The sequence below is a fragment of the Varroa destructor genome, unplaced genomic scaffold (genome assembly GCF_002443255.2).
Source record: "Varroa destructor unplaced genomic scaffold, Vdes_3.0 BEIS01000004.1, whole genome shotgun sequence".
Taxonomy (NCBI): domain Eukaryota; kingdom Metazoa; phylum Arthropoda; class Arachnida; order Mesostigmata; family Varroidae; genus Varroa; species Varroa destructor.
The window spans coordinates 50,757,661-50,771,858 of record NW_019211457.1 but is presented as its reverse complement, the minus strand read 5'-3'; the positions used below and the strand labels follow the sequence as shown (position 1 = coordinate 50,771,858).

The following is a 14,198-nucleotide window of genomic DNA, read 5'->3' as shown; positions in this document are numbered from 1 at the left end:
GCAAGTTTCTAGAAAATTGAGGTGCCTACCACCCCAGTTTCGGCGTGTGGTTCCAAGGTTATTCATTGTTAAAGTTCGCCTTTTATGATAGCCTGGTAAATGGGTCGTTAATACAGTTTTACAATTCAGTTCTTATCGTCGAACCTCTTTGCATGACCACGAAGCACAAAAATAAGTGAGCAAAACCTATGTATGACTGCTTGTGGCAAACGCTTTAATAAAAGGTTCGGTTTTCATTAATAAAGATATAATACGTGCAAACAGTATATACATACGCTAGAGTAACATACTACTCGATGGAGAGCATCTAAGATGACGTTTCAAAATTACTATTGCAGAACTATTTCACTATTGTAAAACGTATAGAAGTCCATTACTCTGTCCAAATAAGGTAGAAGCCGCTGCTGGTAAAAGTCAGTAAAACGAGTTGCATTTGCCTATTAACTCAAACTCCAATAGCCCAGCTAATAGGGGGAATCCTAATTAGAGCTTTAAAGATTTCTTAGAAGTATCCCGCTTTATCTCAACAGTTTCCTCTGTCCTTTTGTGTTCGTTATTAATTAGTTACAAAATTACATCGTGACTAGCATTCTGTACCCTTTTAGAGTAATAACTAACTCTTTTTAATTTAATCCTCTAAACAAAGAACAGTATGATTTGTAGCGACTTCTTATCGACCACTGTCCGGTTTAATTGGCGGCAATTAATCACATACGTGGTATTGACTCCATAGGATTAATTCAATCATAAACCCGAAATTCTAATGTACAAAGCAGCCTATGAGTATACGCGCCATTTGTTCATAGCAGACAACATCGAAATTATTTTCAAATTCTTGTGTTTATTTTGGTCATGCAAGCAATAAAAGGTCAGTCCCTCTTTCAAAATCGACAGTGTCGATTTTCGGAGCCTCACCTCGTGCTTCATCCAAGACAGCTGCGATTCTTCAGGGCTAAATTGCTGTAGTGGGTTTTTCTATATTTGGTTAAATCGTGTAGTATAGGAGAGCAGTGTACAGTGTGTTAAACGAAAAGGTTGCAAAACGCTGACAGGTATTTTCAGTTACTGGTAGTGAATCGAATATGCTCTACTTTGCGCGGCTTGTCATTCGAAGTGGAATGGTTTCAACTGAGGTTTTTGACGGATTTAGCTTGTAGGGTTACGACCTCGGAGGAAGAGGAGCGTAATAATGAGTAAATAAGATAAACCATCAAATGCTTCGTGTCATTTGATTCACATGAAACCTCTCTGAAAAAATTCACTGAAAGTTTGACCGATTGCCGCTTTATAATTTTACGGTAGAAGCCGTTAGTGAAATGTCAAATGAGCGACCTATATTTTTTTGAATAACTCAACTGCCAACTTCCATGCCTCAAATGGACATTTAGTTTAAATCATGGCTGTAACTATATATACTGGTCGTTCAAAAGTTTAAAGCGGTGATGGTATTACTGCATCATTGGTATTTAATGACGGAAATGACTTCTTTTGTTATAATACAGTTGTAGATTGCTTAATGAAATCGTTGTTAGCAATCTTCATGATCGGACCAAACCTCCAGGGTTTCAAAGTGATGAGTCAAGCAAAGTTTTAAGCTTTATTTTGAAGCTTTATTTATTTTATTTTAGTTTTAAGCTGGCCGTGAAGCTAAGAAAGCTCGAATTAGATTGGTTTTGTTTGCTGAATGATAATTGCTGAACCGAAAAATGGTTTGGCTCTTGCAGCATTCCTTATGAATATTATTATTAATCATTATTTGCCGCTTTTTGGTGCGCCTAATCTGAGGGCTGCACATTTGTTTGTAAATTAGAAAACGTCTGTTACGATAAATAACTGTTCTCACTAAATGATAAGTCATGCTTTGCCTTACGGATGTATACGTCTTCATCATTGCAGATGGATGTTAACGCAGCAGTTCAACAAGCGCTGGCAGATAAACTGCTCGAAGCAGCAAAAATAGCGGAAGACGAAATTGATCGTGAAATTGAACGTCTCGAAAGGCTTGACGAGGACGATCTTGAAGGTAATAGCTGCACTAGTAAAACATTGGTATATTTATTTCGAATACGAATTTTTCATGCCTCGAGTATTTTCTCATTGGTGAGACTCGCAGTAATAGAATTAATCGAGTAATCGTATAACACGCGATGATAGCGGTTATCAATAATGATTTATACCCATACTATCGTGTCTCTACACAGGTATTCGTCAGCGGCGATTGGCTGAAATGAAAAAAGCTGAACAGCAGAAGAAAGAGTGGCTTCAGCTAGGACATGGCGAGTACAGCGACCTTGCCAACGAAAGTGAATTTTTTGACGCTTGTAAGAAATCTAAGAATGTCGTTGTACATTTCTATAGAGACGAAACAATGCGGTACGTAGTGAACCATCAAAAATAGCATTGGTGTTATCTACTAGATAACAACTAATAGCATCTATAAACATAAGAAATTGCTATTAGAAGGATTAGTATACCATTAACTACTGGGGGTTACGTGCAAACAAATATGCCCGAAATGAAAATTTGATAATTTAGTTAATAAACGCAATTTGCTAGATAAGTATATTAATCTTGTTAGCGCATAAAGGATTTTGTTATAACGATTTTCTTGAACATGTCTCTAATCTTATTGGATAAAAAGTCACCTCTTTACGATGCACATATATTTACAATACTACCATACACAATGATCTTTGTGGAGAATAGAGAAAAATAGAATTCTCAAGTTCTTAAGGTCACCTTTGCAGTCGGATGATTTTACGTGGAAGGCTGAAATGATAGTTCTCTTCTAACATAACTAACTTTGTCTGTCATGTTCGATCAACATTTTCCGGTCACATTAGATGTGGCATCGTGGACAAGCATTTGCGGCTACTTGCTGGTAAACATCCCGAAGCGAGGTTTCTTCGCATTGCAGTAGATAAAGCACCATTCCTTTGCACCCGCATGAAGATTCGTGTGCTGCCTACAATTGTGCTATTTAAGGATTTTAAGAGTTGTGACTATATTATAGGGTTTGATGATCTTGGTGGGCGTGACGAGTTCTCAACAGAGATGATGGAATGGCGAATCGCACAGAAGGGTACGTTGTTTCGAGTTAGCTAATTTATTGAGAATAGTTGGATAACATTTATAAGCTAAATGAAAAATTATTCGATTTTTTTAAAAATACGAGGACCATTTCTCTTGCAGTGAAACTCCCTTGCCTTCGCAATACTTACGTCGTGCTTTCATTTTCAGCTGTTATCAATTACGCTGGAGATTTATCTTGTCCACCTGATGAAAAGCCTATAGAAAAGAGAAAACCAATTTTAGGCGGGATCATTCGGAAGAATATTCGAGGAAGAATTAGGAACGACTCTGATGACGAAGATACTGAACATTGAATAAAAATATAATGGGCAAGAGAAGGTTAGGAAATAAGTGATTTTATAGCGAAAAATCTTCGCTTGCAGATTTTTACGCCAGGTTGTTAAAGCGGTGATGCAATAATAAAATCAGCGCTATATTTAACAAAAAGTATGTTTCGTAAAATGCTACGTACTAAGCATATATCTTACTCAAATATGCTGACGAGTGTAATATATGCATAATACTAATAATAAATTCAACTAGTTTGAGAACTCAGATCTACTTGGTTCTTTTGTACTTCTTGATTAAGGATTAGCCGTGCTTAACTGGGTGCCTAGAGCCTAGACCTCGTGTTTTAAATTTGACGAATTTAATTGAACGAATTTTAATGCGTCGAGTACGTCATACAGGCTTATTTCAAATGACCTAGGAAATCCTATTTATGATCATTCTCATGATAGAGCCCATTTTTGCGTGATTTTATATTTTCTTAAAAATTAGTTATTCTGCAAATAGGACATATAAATCTTATATAAACGAATACTAAATCCCAACTATTATGCAGCACCATATTTCAGCTCGTCCTTGTTTTGCTAGTTTAACTAGGTATTATCGATAATGACAATTAATGTCGATCAAAAAGTCTTTTCTACCTAAATCGTGTGGCACATTTGTTTTTTGTATAAAGCCTCTGAGTTTATTTATCCTGTCGTTCATCCTATCGTAATTATTATCATCATGTGCATCACTTACATTGTACAGCATTGACGCTCACTCTGTTATTTTGTATATGTCCAAACAACTGCGATTCAGCGCTTGGCATTTTTCTTCGTATTCTTGACTTAATCCCAATTTCGCGTCACGATTCTTCGGTAGATTCAGCCTTTAAAAGGCCCATCTATAATAGGTCCTATTTAGTGAAGCTCTTTCCCGCTCCTACTGTTGCTTTCAATACTTCTTCGCGTCACTCTGTATTCAAGCAACAGATGCATCACATATCGATTTTCTTCCTTTCTTTAGTCTTCATAGCCTCTGTTTATTCGTTTTCGTAATATTTATATTTACTGCTTTTCTCAACTTGTTTTCTTCACTTGAGCATACACAGTCCATTCAGCCAGCCATGCTGGTTCACTATAGCCGGACAAAAACATCAGGCCTGACCTTTCATTCCAGGTCTTTGGCACTATACAACTTCAAGCACTCAAGTACTCAATTGTGGCAATAATAATAATAATAACGATAGCAATATTCGTACTAATAGTGATCCACTGATGAATTATGAATGTCCCGTTGTATCTTGGGCATTAGAAGAAAGAGAAGGCGCATAAATACTATAGAAAACAACAGTTACAACATTGACTAAGTGTCAAATCATATTTTAATTATGATAATATCATAAAAGGACAGCCTAAAGGAATAAGATTAATGTAATCAACACTCGTAAATCAAGAACAACTCTTGTACAGGTGAACCTATTTCATACTAGTGTTGACTGCAGTTAAGGTTTTTCCTTGTCCAATGTATGTGACTGACGTATGTCGTTCATTCGGATAGATGAATAGCACTCAATGAACTTATTAACTGCTACTTCGTATATATCTATACATGGTAGGCCAGAAGTAGGTTTCCAATTAAAAAAAAGCTGTTTTCTAGTTTCGTCAGATAACGCTTCAATTGTAACCCCACTTTTGTTTTACCTTGTATATATATATATATATATTGGGTTGTTGTATTTTATAGATTTTTATATTTATGGCTCATGGATTAGCAAGATTAAATCCATCGATATCATTAACAGCATTTGAAATTTTCATATCGATATTGTTTTGCCGTGGAGTTCAAATATAATATGTATATATTTTGTATATATATATATATATATATATATATATATATGTATGTATATGTATATGTATATAAATAACAATTGAGGGAAATGGGTGCCAAAAACCAAACGAAAACGGTGCAGAGCATCAACATAAGTAGCAGAGAGAGTCTAAAAATATTCAATAGCACATATGATCTTTTCTTCAAATGGTACTTCTTTACCGAAATTTCATTTGTTTTTCTGGTAGTTTTCTGCCATTATCTCTGTGCCGGTGGGTGCCTATTTAAGAACAATGAGCTTGTAATAGCAATGTATTAATATTGTTATTAGCGACTTCCTGCTCATTACATGTTGACTTTCAGTGTGATCATTATTGTTATTATTAGTGTTATCCTGGAAGAACGGAAATATTTAGGGCGCCTGTTTGTTATCGATACATAATAATATACTCTATATAAAGATTTGCTTGGCAATTTGTTTTGGAATAGATTATGTAAAGGCACGCAATCAACTGGAAGAAGCTGGTAGCTGTCTTAGTCCCCAGCGGCGCCAATTGGTTAATATGTGCATTGATTAACTCGTTGAACAAACGATTATATCATCGCTTTCATATGCATGTATATAAAGCCGATTCATTAATTATAATAATTACTTAATTTAATGTTTGTTTGATTCGCTCCAAAATTATTTGCTTCTGCTTTGCTTGGGAAGGATGCTAGCATTTTTTCAATGCCAGTAACAGTTGTAACCGACATCAAAAATCAGCACATGGTCACCTAAAGGCAGTAACTGCGCTCGTGTAAAACGAATGTTCCTTTGACCCTATTGGTGTAGACGTTTTGATGTTACCAATAACTAAAAAGGGAATCAGAATGGAATAAAAATGGAATGAGTAGAAAATTATCTTCTGTTTATAATTCGGCGGCATCATTTTTGGCGTTTGTTGTTATTGTTGTTATCGCCAATTGTCAACTACCTCATTTTTCTACTTTTTATTTACTTTCTACACGTTTGTATCTTAATAATATTAATCACATCGCATTGTCCACTTTGCAGATGACATCTATATTCGATTATGACATATGCTGCCAAATTTCTTCACTGCATGCATATGCTTCTATTAACAGAATGACGAGGTTCAATAATATGGATATACTAAAAATATCATGTTGCGAATTTGCAACAGTTCTCCAATACGAAATTATCCTCGTCTAGTCCATAATACTGCGTAGAATCGAGAGCATCAACAGAAATGCAGATCATTAAAAATGGCGCGCACCAGAGCAGACGAAATAATTTCGACGCTAGTTGGAAGCTTGTGGACGTCTTAACTTACGCGTCTATTTAATGCGCAGAATACAGTGATTCAACGTAGGCGCACATGAAAGGTGTTAGATCCTTCACTGGGAGCAAAAATCATCTTGACTTCAGTTTTAACGTTTGATAGTACATTCCATTTCTATGCTAATTATTTTGCTTCCCTTATTGTTTTTAGTTTACTCACTTCGTTATACATGCAGACACACACAGCTTCAATCGAAAGGTTGGAATGCCAGTGCAATGCTTTTGTATAGATACGTATTTGTTTTAAATATATGAGGACGTAATTTTTAAATGTACGGCTAGGCTAGTGTGATTATGAAGTTGCTTTTTGCAATAATAACAATAACCATTAATGAATTAGTCATCAAATCCAATGTAATTCGTCGTCACATGGTGAAAAGCATTTGTTTCCTGATTTATCCCATCGCTGATTGGTGATATTCGAATGATGTCAGTAATCATAACGATAATAATATAACCATTGTAAAAAATGTCCGCTTACTTCTCTCCTGCTCAAGGACAACGTACAAAAATAAACGACGATACCGCCTCTGCTATTACACACCTAAATATATTACAGGATTGTATTTTTTCTCCGCATTTATATTCGCCTGTCGGCATGGGGCCAAATTTTACCGTTCAAGTCTTTGCCGACGTTCTGCCTTTGTCGCATATTTTGACGATTCACATTTTGTCTACACTTACGCGATCACTTTGCATTGAGTCTGCGTTCACTCTTTCCCGAAATCCTAAAGCGATGCGCGATTTCGAATCCGACCTTTACATCCAGTATCATTCAGATTATGAACAGTACAATAATGGAATTGTATTATGTACGTATCGAATGTTCCGCACGTCTTTCTATATCCATACATGCGTGTTTCTTCGTCAACACGATGATTCACCGGGACTGAAAATATCGCTGACTTCTACAATGCTAACGTGCGTAACCTGTCTTGTATGCATTAATATGCTACCTTTAGATCTTCTTCCGTCATAGCGTGCACGTAGATCAGTCATTCACTCGTAACGATCGACTCACAGCATCAACATCCTCCGCCACGTATCGTTTAGTGGCAAGAACAATTTGCAAGTTCTCCCCGCCACATGTTACTACTATCACCTGCTTACAGCTGTGTTGCATGCCTGTGTACCAAGCACCCTATTGACAATTGGAATAGGTTGATTTGAGCCACAGGAACCAAATTTTCTTGACATTGTCTTATTCTATCGTAGTCATTGAGGATAATTATGCTTTGTTTTTTCTTCAGGGGGGAAGGGTCCGCAAACGTTATGAAATGGTCATAACTGATACGTCTGAGCAAAGCCAAAAAAAGCTCTGTCAGTTCATCGATTGCTTTTTATTACCATGGGCACACATATTCACGACGTCGTAAAAATCAATATAATATTGATTCATAAAACGAATCAGAATGGTGCTGTTTCATTCGAAAATGAAGCCAACTTGCCATGAAGCTACTATGTTTTCGTCACCCCAATGCATTTTGTGCCATCATCACTACAATCAACAAAATTACGCGCATACTGCTTCTACGGCCATTTACAATCTGATCGTATTTGATCTCATCACTTACTTCTGATTGTTGTTATTATATGGGCCGATCAATATGCTACTGTGGCGTACATCTGCAATATTTCACCGTAACCAGTTATTTAGGGAGAGACCTTAATTGAGTGACGTATCCGCGTTTTCAGTGGCACTTTTTTTTCTCTACCTTCACGTATCTCTCTCTCTCTCTCTATGTGTCTGTTTGTCTGTCTCTGTCTCTCCGTAGTTCAATATTCCTGTCTTGTTAACTTACAACCTATCTATTTATTCGCATATCGATCGAACTATCGATTGATCGATTATAGTTGAAGTTCCTTCGCCCAAAGGCCTGTGTGGACTCCCGTAGAGTGACCTAATCTAGGCTTCATTTGCATCTCTTGGACCTCCTCTAGAGTCGTATTATTATTATTACAATAGTACATCAGCAATAGCATACCCCGTTCATTATTCTATGTGTCTGTCCGTCCCTTTGTGTGTCTGTCGGTGTGCAGGTATTGGCAACGTTCGGGGATTCGACACGGCCTTGCGGATGTGAAGACTTTCATTCTCTAGTGAATATTAATGTTCGTCATGGCATTAGAAAATCATGGGGGTTTGCATTATTGATGGTCAGGCCTTCATCATGCCATCACAGCTGCAAGCGGGAAATAACGGCAAGGATTGATAATTAGTAATAATGATAATAATTACGATATTTTCCACCGTTGCGGTCTACAGGCATAGCAGATAGTCGCCCTGTCTTCTCCAGACACCTTCCTAAAACCAGGAAAGCAACAACAGCGGCAGCTGTACGATGGGAGCTGACGTAAGGCTGCTTACTCCTTGGCGCCCATGTTGGGTACGTAATCGCGAGCCATTAGACAGGCGAACACCGTCATGACCATTTTCGGCTTAACCTCGGCAATATCTTCTGGCAAAGCGTAAATTCGAGCTCCAGTCTTACGAGCAATCGAAATTGCATATTTAGCATTGCCTAGCCGTTCCTCCTCGTTGTCGCCAGGTTTTACCTAAAATGATACAACAATGCCTGCCGTCAGCTTAGAGAGAATAGCGGTATTAGATTTTGAAGGTCACCAACCTCAACTAAGCGCTGTGACCAAGCGTGCTATGAGCATTGCGTTCGCTACCAATGACAGCGGTGACAACCATTCATTTTTTATTTTCACATGCGTAAGAATAAACAGTTAAGACATAGAGCGTTCTAGATAAGGGAGCGATGTCTTTAGAAGCATGTACCTCGTTATACTTTTTGGAACTGCATATATAGTCGGCAGTTGCAGCACATTCGGTGTACACACTTACCTGTGAATAGTTAATTGCACCGGGTGTGATGGCGTCCACAAGATCGAGCACGGGCCGTGAAGTGGCGATAGCCTGATCCTGGAACGACCCGATTCGGCTTTCCTTTCCTGCTGCGGCCAGCTTTGCGTTGACCCATTCTACGATTTCTTTTTCAACTACTGGCTGTCCAGTACCTTTACATTTGGACAGCAGATTTAGAGTGTAGGCGCGCATCAGCTGCCAGACGACTGCTAGCGTCAGTGTTGCATTTCCATCGTTGATGTCCTGACCCGCAACGCCGACTAACGAGAACCGGAATTCTTTAACGGCCAATTCAACGGCATAATTGCAATTTTCTAGTTTCTCCATAAAGCCCTTGAGTTTGCTAAACGTACGATGCACGCGCTGCCAATTGACAACCCTCGGCCTGATGATGTCAAACAATTGGAAGATGATGAGACCATCCGCAAGGTCGGAATAGAGCCAATTGACGTACGGCGAGACGCCCATTGAGTTCATCCAGTTTCTGCACGTCTTTTCTTCGCGAGATTCCTCGATGTCATCGAGTTCGAGTGGACCCTCGGGCTTGTCTAGGGCCGGGTGGTTATTAAACAAGTTGGCGAGGAAGAGCATGTTCAATTTGTTATTTCCCTCGACAACGTCCTTGGGTGAAACGAACTGACGGCAGCCCAGTTTATCAGCTTGGTCAAGCATGATATCAGCTCTTTTCACTAAGTCAGGCTCAGTCATAGCGTGCACATGAACACCGGCAGTCTGTGGGGCGATCTGCTGCAACAGGTACGTGTAGATCTCGGAATCTTTGATGTCCGATGTGAAATTGGTCATCTTGCGGTTGCACTGGCTCTTGGCAAGGTGATGATTCACCCAACGCAGCAGGATGCTTTCCTGCGAAAGCTTATTGAGCTCTGCGATCTCTTCGCCGTCCTCAAGAAGAGCGACCAGGCCCGGGCACTGAACCAGTGATATGGTGCTGAATAAACCGATCTGGAAAAAGGGAAGGTGTAAATACACGCATATGCGGAGAACTCAGAAGAAAAAGCACACAACAATACGTCAACTTGTAACAACACGTCAATTACTAACTTGTTATGCTTTCAATTTCAATTCAACAACCGAAACGCTACACAAATAACGTGGATAAACATTGGAAAAAACGTCTTGTCGAACCAAATTGGGAGGAAAAATGGGATGACACAAGTTACATCATGGAATCACGTACCTTAATGATTTGCCATAGAAGGGCAAGTACAAGGTGCTTCACTCCTTTGCTGAGGTCGTGTGCGTCAATGTTGATGATATAGCATCCAATGGCCTGCGCGGAGTTGAGCGCTAACGTCAAGTTTTCATGCTTAGTATAAACGGAAAGGTTTTTCTTATTGATGGCCCTCTCGTCAATCGTGTCTGGGCATGATTTGTTGATCATTTTGCTGTTGCAAATCGAGAGTAAACAGTAAAAAGTGTCGCATAGAGAATGTTAAAATAAACCGCTACAAATGCAATTCTTATTTTGCATGATGACCAATGATCCAATGATGATTGAATTATGAGAGCAATTGAATGCTATGGCTGAGTGTATTGAATTCATGAAACTAGGGATGCTCGGTAGGTGCTTTTTCGCATATAGGACAGAATTAATGAAAGGGTATATATGAGGAACTGACCATAGCAAAATTCCATCCTTCATCTTTTCGTAGAGGGATCCATCTTGTTCATTGATAGGCAGAATCTTGACAAGGTCGGGATCTCCGCCCAGTTCCCGATTCATCCACGACGCGAAGGCAAACTCCTCTTCGAATCGTACCGAATGTGTCGTTCCTGACAATAAAGAATTGAACGTTTTATTGGTTATACTCTTTTCCCACACGTCATCTTTCAGAATCCTTTACGTTAGTTACATTACAAGATTCTGATTATTAGAAGTGAATTTTTAGGATACCTAACGAGTCAATACGATGCATATTTGAAGACAAAATTCTACGAGATGGTGAAATAACTTTCTGTTAAAAATGGACGCCTGTTGAAAATGCTGCTTAACCGATTGTGGGCTATTTGAAGACCACATGCTTACCTTCAGATGAGGCGTTTGATGATCCTCCAATGGTCTTCACTTTTTCATTTTTTTGAATCGCCTTTTTGAAGTGAACACTTTCGTCCTTTGAACGCAAGTCCGTGTATAACTTTTGGAACTCTTCGAAACTTAATTTTGATGGATCCTTTAATTTCCCCTATGGAGCGGAATCGGGAAATCAATTTAATGCGCGAGTTAATATGCTTCACATTTACAAGGCCTTTCATGTGGAATCATAAATGATACTACCATTCCATAATATCCCACGGTAGCAGCAATTGGAATTATTGCGTTTTTCTAACCTAAACATTCGTAGATCATATACCAAATACTCTTGTTATAATATTTTTTGCTTAATTTTAACATGCTAATAACTCAACAGACATACCGAACACATCCTCAAATGACTTAAATTAACACGAGTAATTTACCCTTTAATTTAACATTTAATTACTTTATAAGAATTAACAAATTTCATGGTGATTTTTGCAGAATGCTTCTCTGGCAGCTGATCTAGTACCCACAAGTATATTCTTACTGATGATTATGATTTTTCTTTCACAAAAGATCTTACATTATAATACAGATGACCAGTTCAATGTTTGGTGGCCGTTGTTCTTGTTCAAATAGGCAAACGTGTTCAGCCACAGTGAAAGTTCTGCAGTGAATACATTTCGATGTAACCACAATCAGACATTGACCAAAAAACTAAGAAGACCCCAGATGTACGAACAGTAGAAAAATCTGTAACGCTATTTGTTGTTTACAGTTGAGAGATTTATGAAGTGGACTAGGTCTTGGATCACTTTTTCACAGGTAACATAAAAACGTTTATGTCAGGATGCGACTTAGCGTTAATGTTTTCATAAATAGTACTATGTTTTTAATTTGTTTGTTGAAATCGGTAACATTTGTAAGACATGTAAATACACTTATGGACGCGTTTGGAGATTGCCACCAAATTTTTTTTTACTACGCAACCCACTTTCCATTGAAAGCAATGCAAGCTTCCATGTAATCACCCAATGAATCCTTCCCATATTTTGTGCATACACAGCCATGCTATGCCACTCTTTTTTCGACTTCCTATACTTTTCTACTTTGATCGACTTTACCCACTTTCATCTCGAATCTAAAGCTTTCCTTTTCTTTACATTAACCCATTTCACCATCTTTTCTTCTGTACCTTCGCCCTATTTCAGCCATCACATTGCTTAATCTATCAAAATCGTTTTATCACTTTATCTAATGGTAGTTGAAGCAGTGAGGGAAGCAGAGCTTAACGCTGAAATAACATAAATTGTCAATGAATATGCCCATCAAATTTAGAAAAGGACAATTGTACCTATATACATATTTAAAAAGAATGTTCTACCTCTTTGGACATGTCCTCGGTGAGATTGCGAATTTGCCATTGAGGCATCTTAACGCCGACGAGATCAAGAGCCTCCTTCAGGTCCGAAAGGTTAACAAAGCCATTGTTTTCTAGCTGTAAACAAAAGAACAGAGGGTGGTCGTGTTAAAAATGCACCTAATATGACAAAATAATTTCAAACAAAATATTTCACCTTAATATATCATTATCTTATTTATAATGTACCCATAAAATTCTGAACTATCGAACCTGTCCTATCGCTATACAGCGCGCAAGTAGCGAGACGTGGTTCAGTACCCACATGGGCATGGCTATGGGCAGCTCGTGACAACGAGCTATCGTAAGGTCGGTGTACATATTAGTCATGAATTTTTTTGGATTATTCCAACCTAAGTACGCTCTGTGGCCGAGTCAGCATGCGGTGATAAAGAGGTCCACTCATTGCCGAATCACTCCCAACATTATGCAATGATTTTGCAATAGCAAAAATGCCCTTCTGTGGTTGAGTACCGCAGCGGGTATCTTTACTTCACAGCCCTTTTTATTTAAAAACTAATTTGAATTAACTAAACTAAATATCAACATCGTGCTAGGAACGACGAAGACAAGCAGCTGTTTCTGACACAGTTTTCTCTGCCTAGTACACGTGAGCAATACACAACTGTTTTTTTTATCGATTATAGTTGTACGGAATAGCTTATATTGGCAACTTCCTATTTATTTTTCCATATTCCATACGGCAATAGTCATCACAGAAAGCAAGATGAGCGTCTCGTTAAGTTAAATAGTCAGTAGCGAAAATCTTCCCTAAATTTTAAATACAGGCTTCCGCATTGAAAAGATAAGCTTTGTGCAACGTCGCGCCTTGGGCCATACCGCTGGTGAACGTTCGTGCCATTTACAATAACAATATGACAATAACAAACCAACATCTAACGTGACATTAACTGAAGATGTCGAACATCATAAATAGCACAATTACCGGTTGAACAGCAAAGCGTAAATGGAAAAAACTGTTGCTAACTCATCGGGTAATTGTTGTTGTCTCCTGTTTTCACTCACCTCCATCATGGAGTCGATCACTGACTATACGCGCGATGCGCGAATCCTTATAAGGAACCTTGCCGTTATTGTCATTAAAACAAGCCCTTCAACGATACAATATAACAAATGACACCGAATATAATTTGTTCTAATTTCTATCTCATCCATGTGACTATTCCTATCAGTCTCCTTCGAGCCCAAGGCGTATTTACCTCAAAATAGTCACACGTTTCATGTTTAAAAACAAAATAAAATTTCAAACACCTTTAAATACATTTACATCCAATAGTAATTAGAGTAAAACCATACTACCAATTGTTACAATGTTTTGCCTGCC

At 38.2% G+C, this 14,198-nt stretch overlaps 2 protein-coding genes across 9 annotated transcripts in view; one reads left to right on the top strand and one right to left on the bottom strand.

Annotated features, from left to right (window-relative positions):
* Positions 1-828: 828 nt before the first annotated feature.
* LOC111249116 (phosducin-like protein 3) lies at positions 829-3,633 on the top strand. 5 transcript variants are annotated; one of them, XM_022802518.2, is made up of 5 exons: positions 829-965; positions 1,897-2,023; positions 2,202-2,373; positions 2,844-3,082; positions 3,241-3,633. In XM_022802518.2, the coding sequence occupies exons 2-5, from the start codon at positions 1,897-1,899 to the stop codon at positions 3,384-3,386; spliced, it is 684 nt and encodes a 227-aa protein (XP_022658253.1). In that variant the 5' UTR covers positions 829-965; the 3' UTR covers positions 3,387-3,633. The 5 variants fall into 5 exon arrangements, with proteins under 5 accessions (XP_022658253.1, XP_022658254.1, XP_022658251.1 ...); XM_022802519.2 differs by having other exon boundaries at positions 888-1,034; XM_022802516.2 differs by having other exon boundaries at positions 889-1,052.
* The window catches only part of Fim (plastin-2 fimbrin), a 35,641-nt gene continuing 24,786 nt past the window's right edge, over positions 3,344-14,198 (bottom strand). For 3 of the 4 annotated variants that reach the window (XM_086987322.1, XM_086987323.1, XM_022805700.2), the window contains 6 exons: positions 12,818-12,931; positions 11,443-11,599; positions 11,036-11,189; positions 10,594-10,801; positions 9,375-10,358; positions 3,344-9,079 (listed from right to left, as the gene is read on the bottom strand). In XM_086987322.1, coding sequence (XP_086843448.1) covers positions 8,888-9,079; positions 9,375-10,358; positions 10,594-10,801; positions 11,036-11,189; positions 11,443-11,599; positions 12,818-12,865 — 1,743 coding nt within the window. In that variant the 5' untranslated portion in view covers positions 12,866-12,931 and the 3' untranslated portion in view covers positions 3,344-8,887. Of the gene's footprint in view, positions 9,080-9,374; positions 10,359-10,593; positions 10,802-11,035; positions 11,190-11,442; positions 11,600-12,817; positions 12,932-13,879; positions 14,155-14,198 lie in introns of those variants that run through there. The other variant, XM_086987321.1, reaches the window with a different exon arrangement.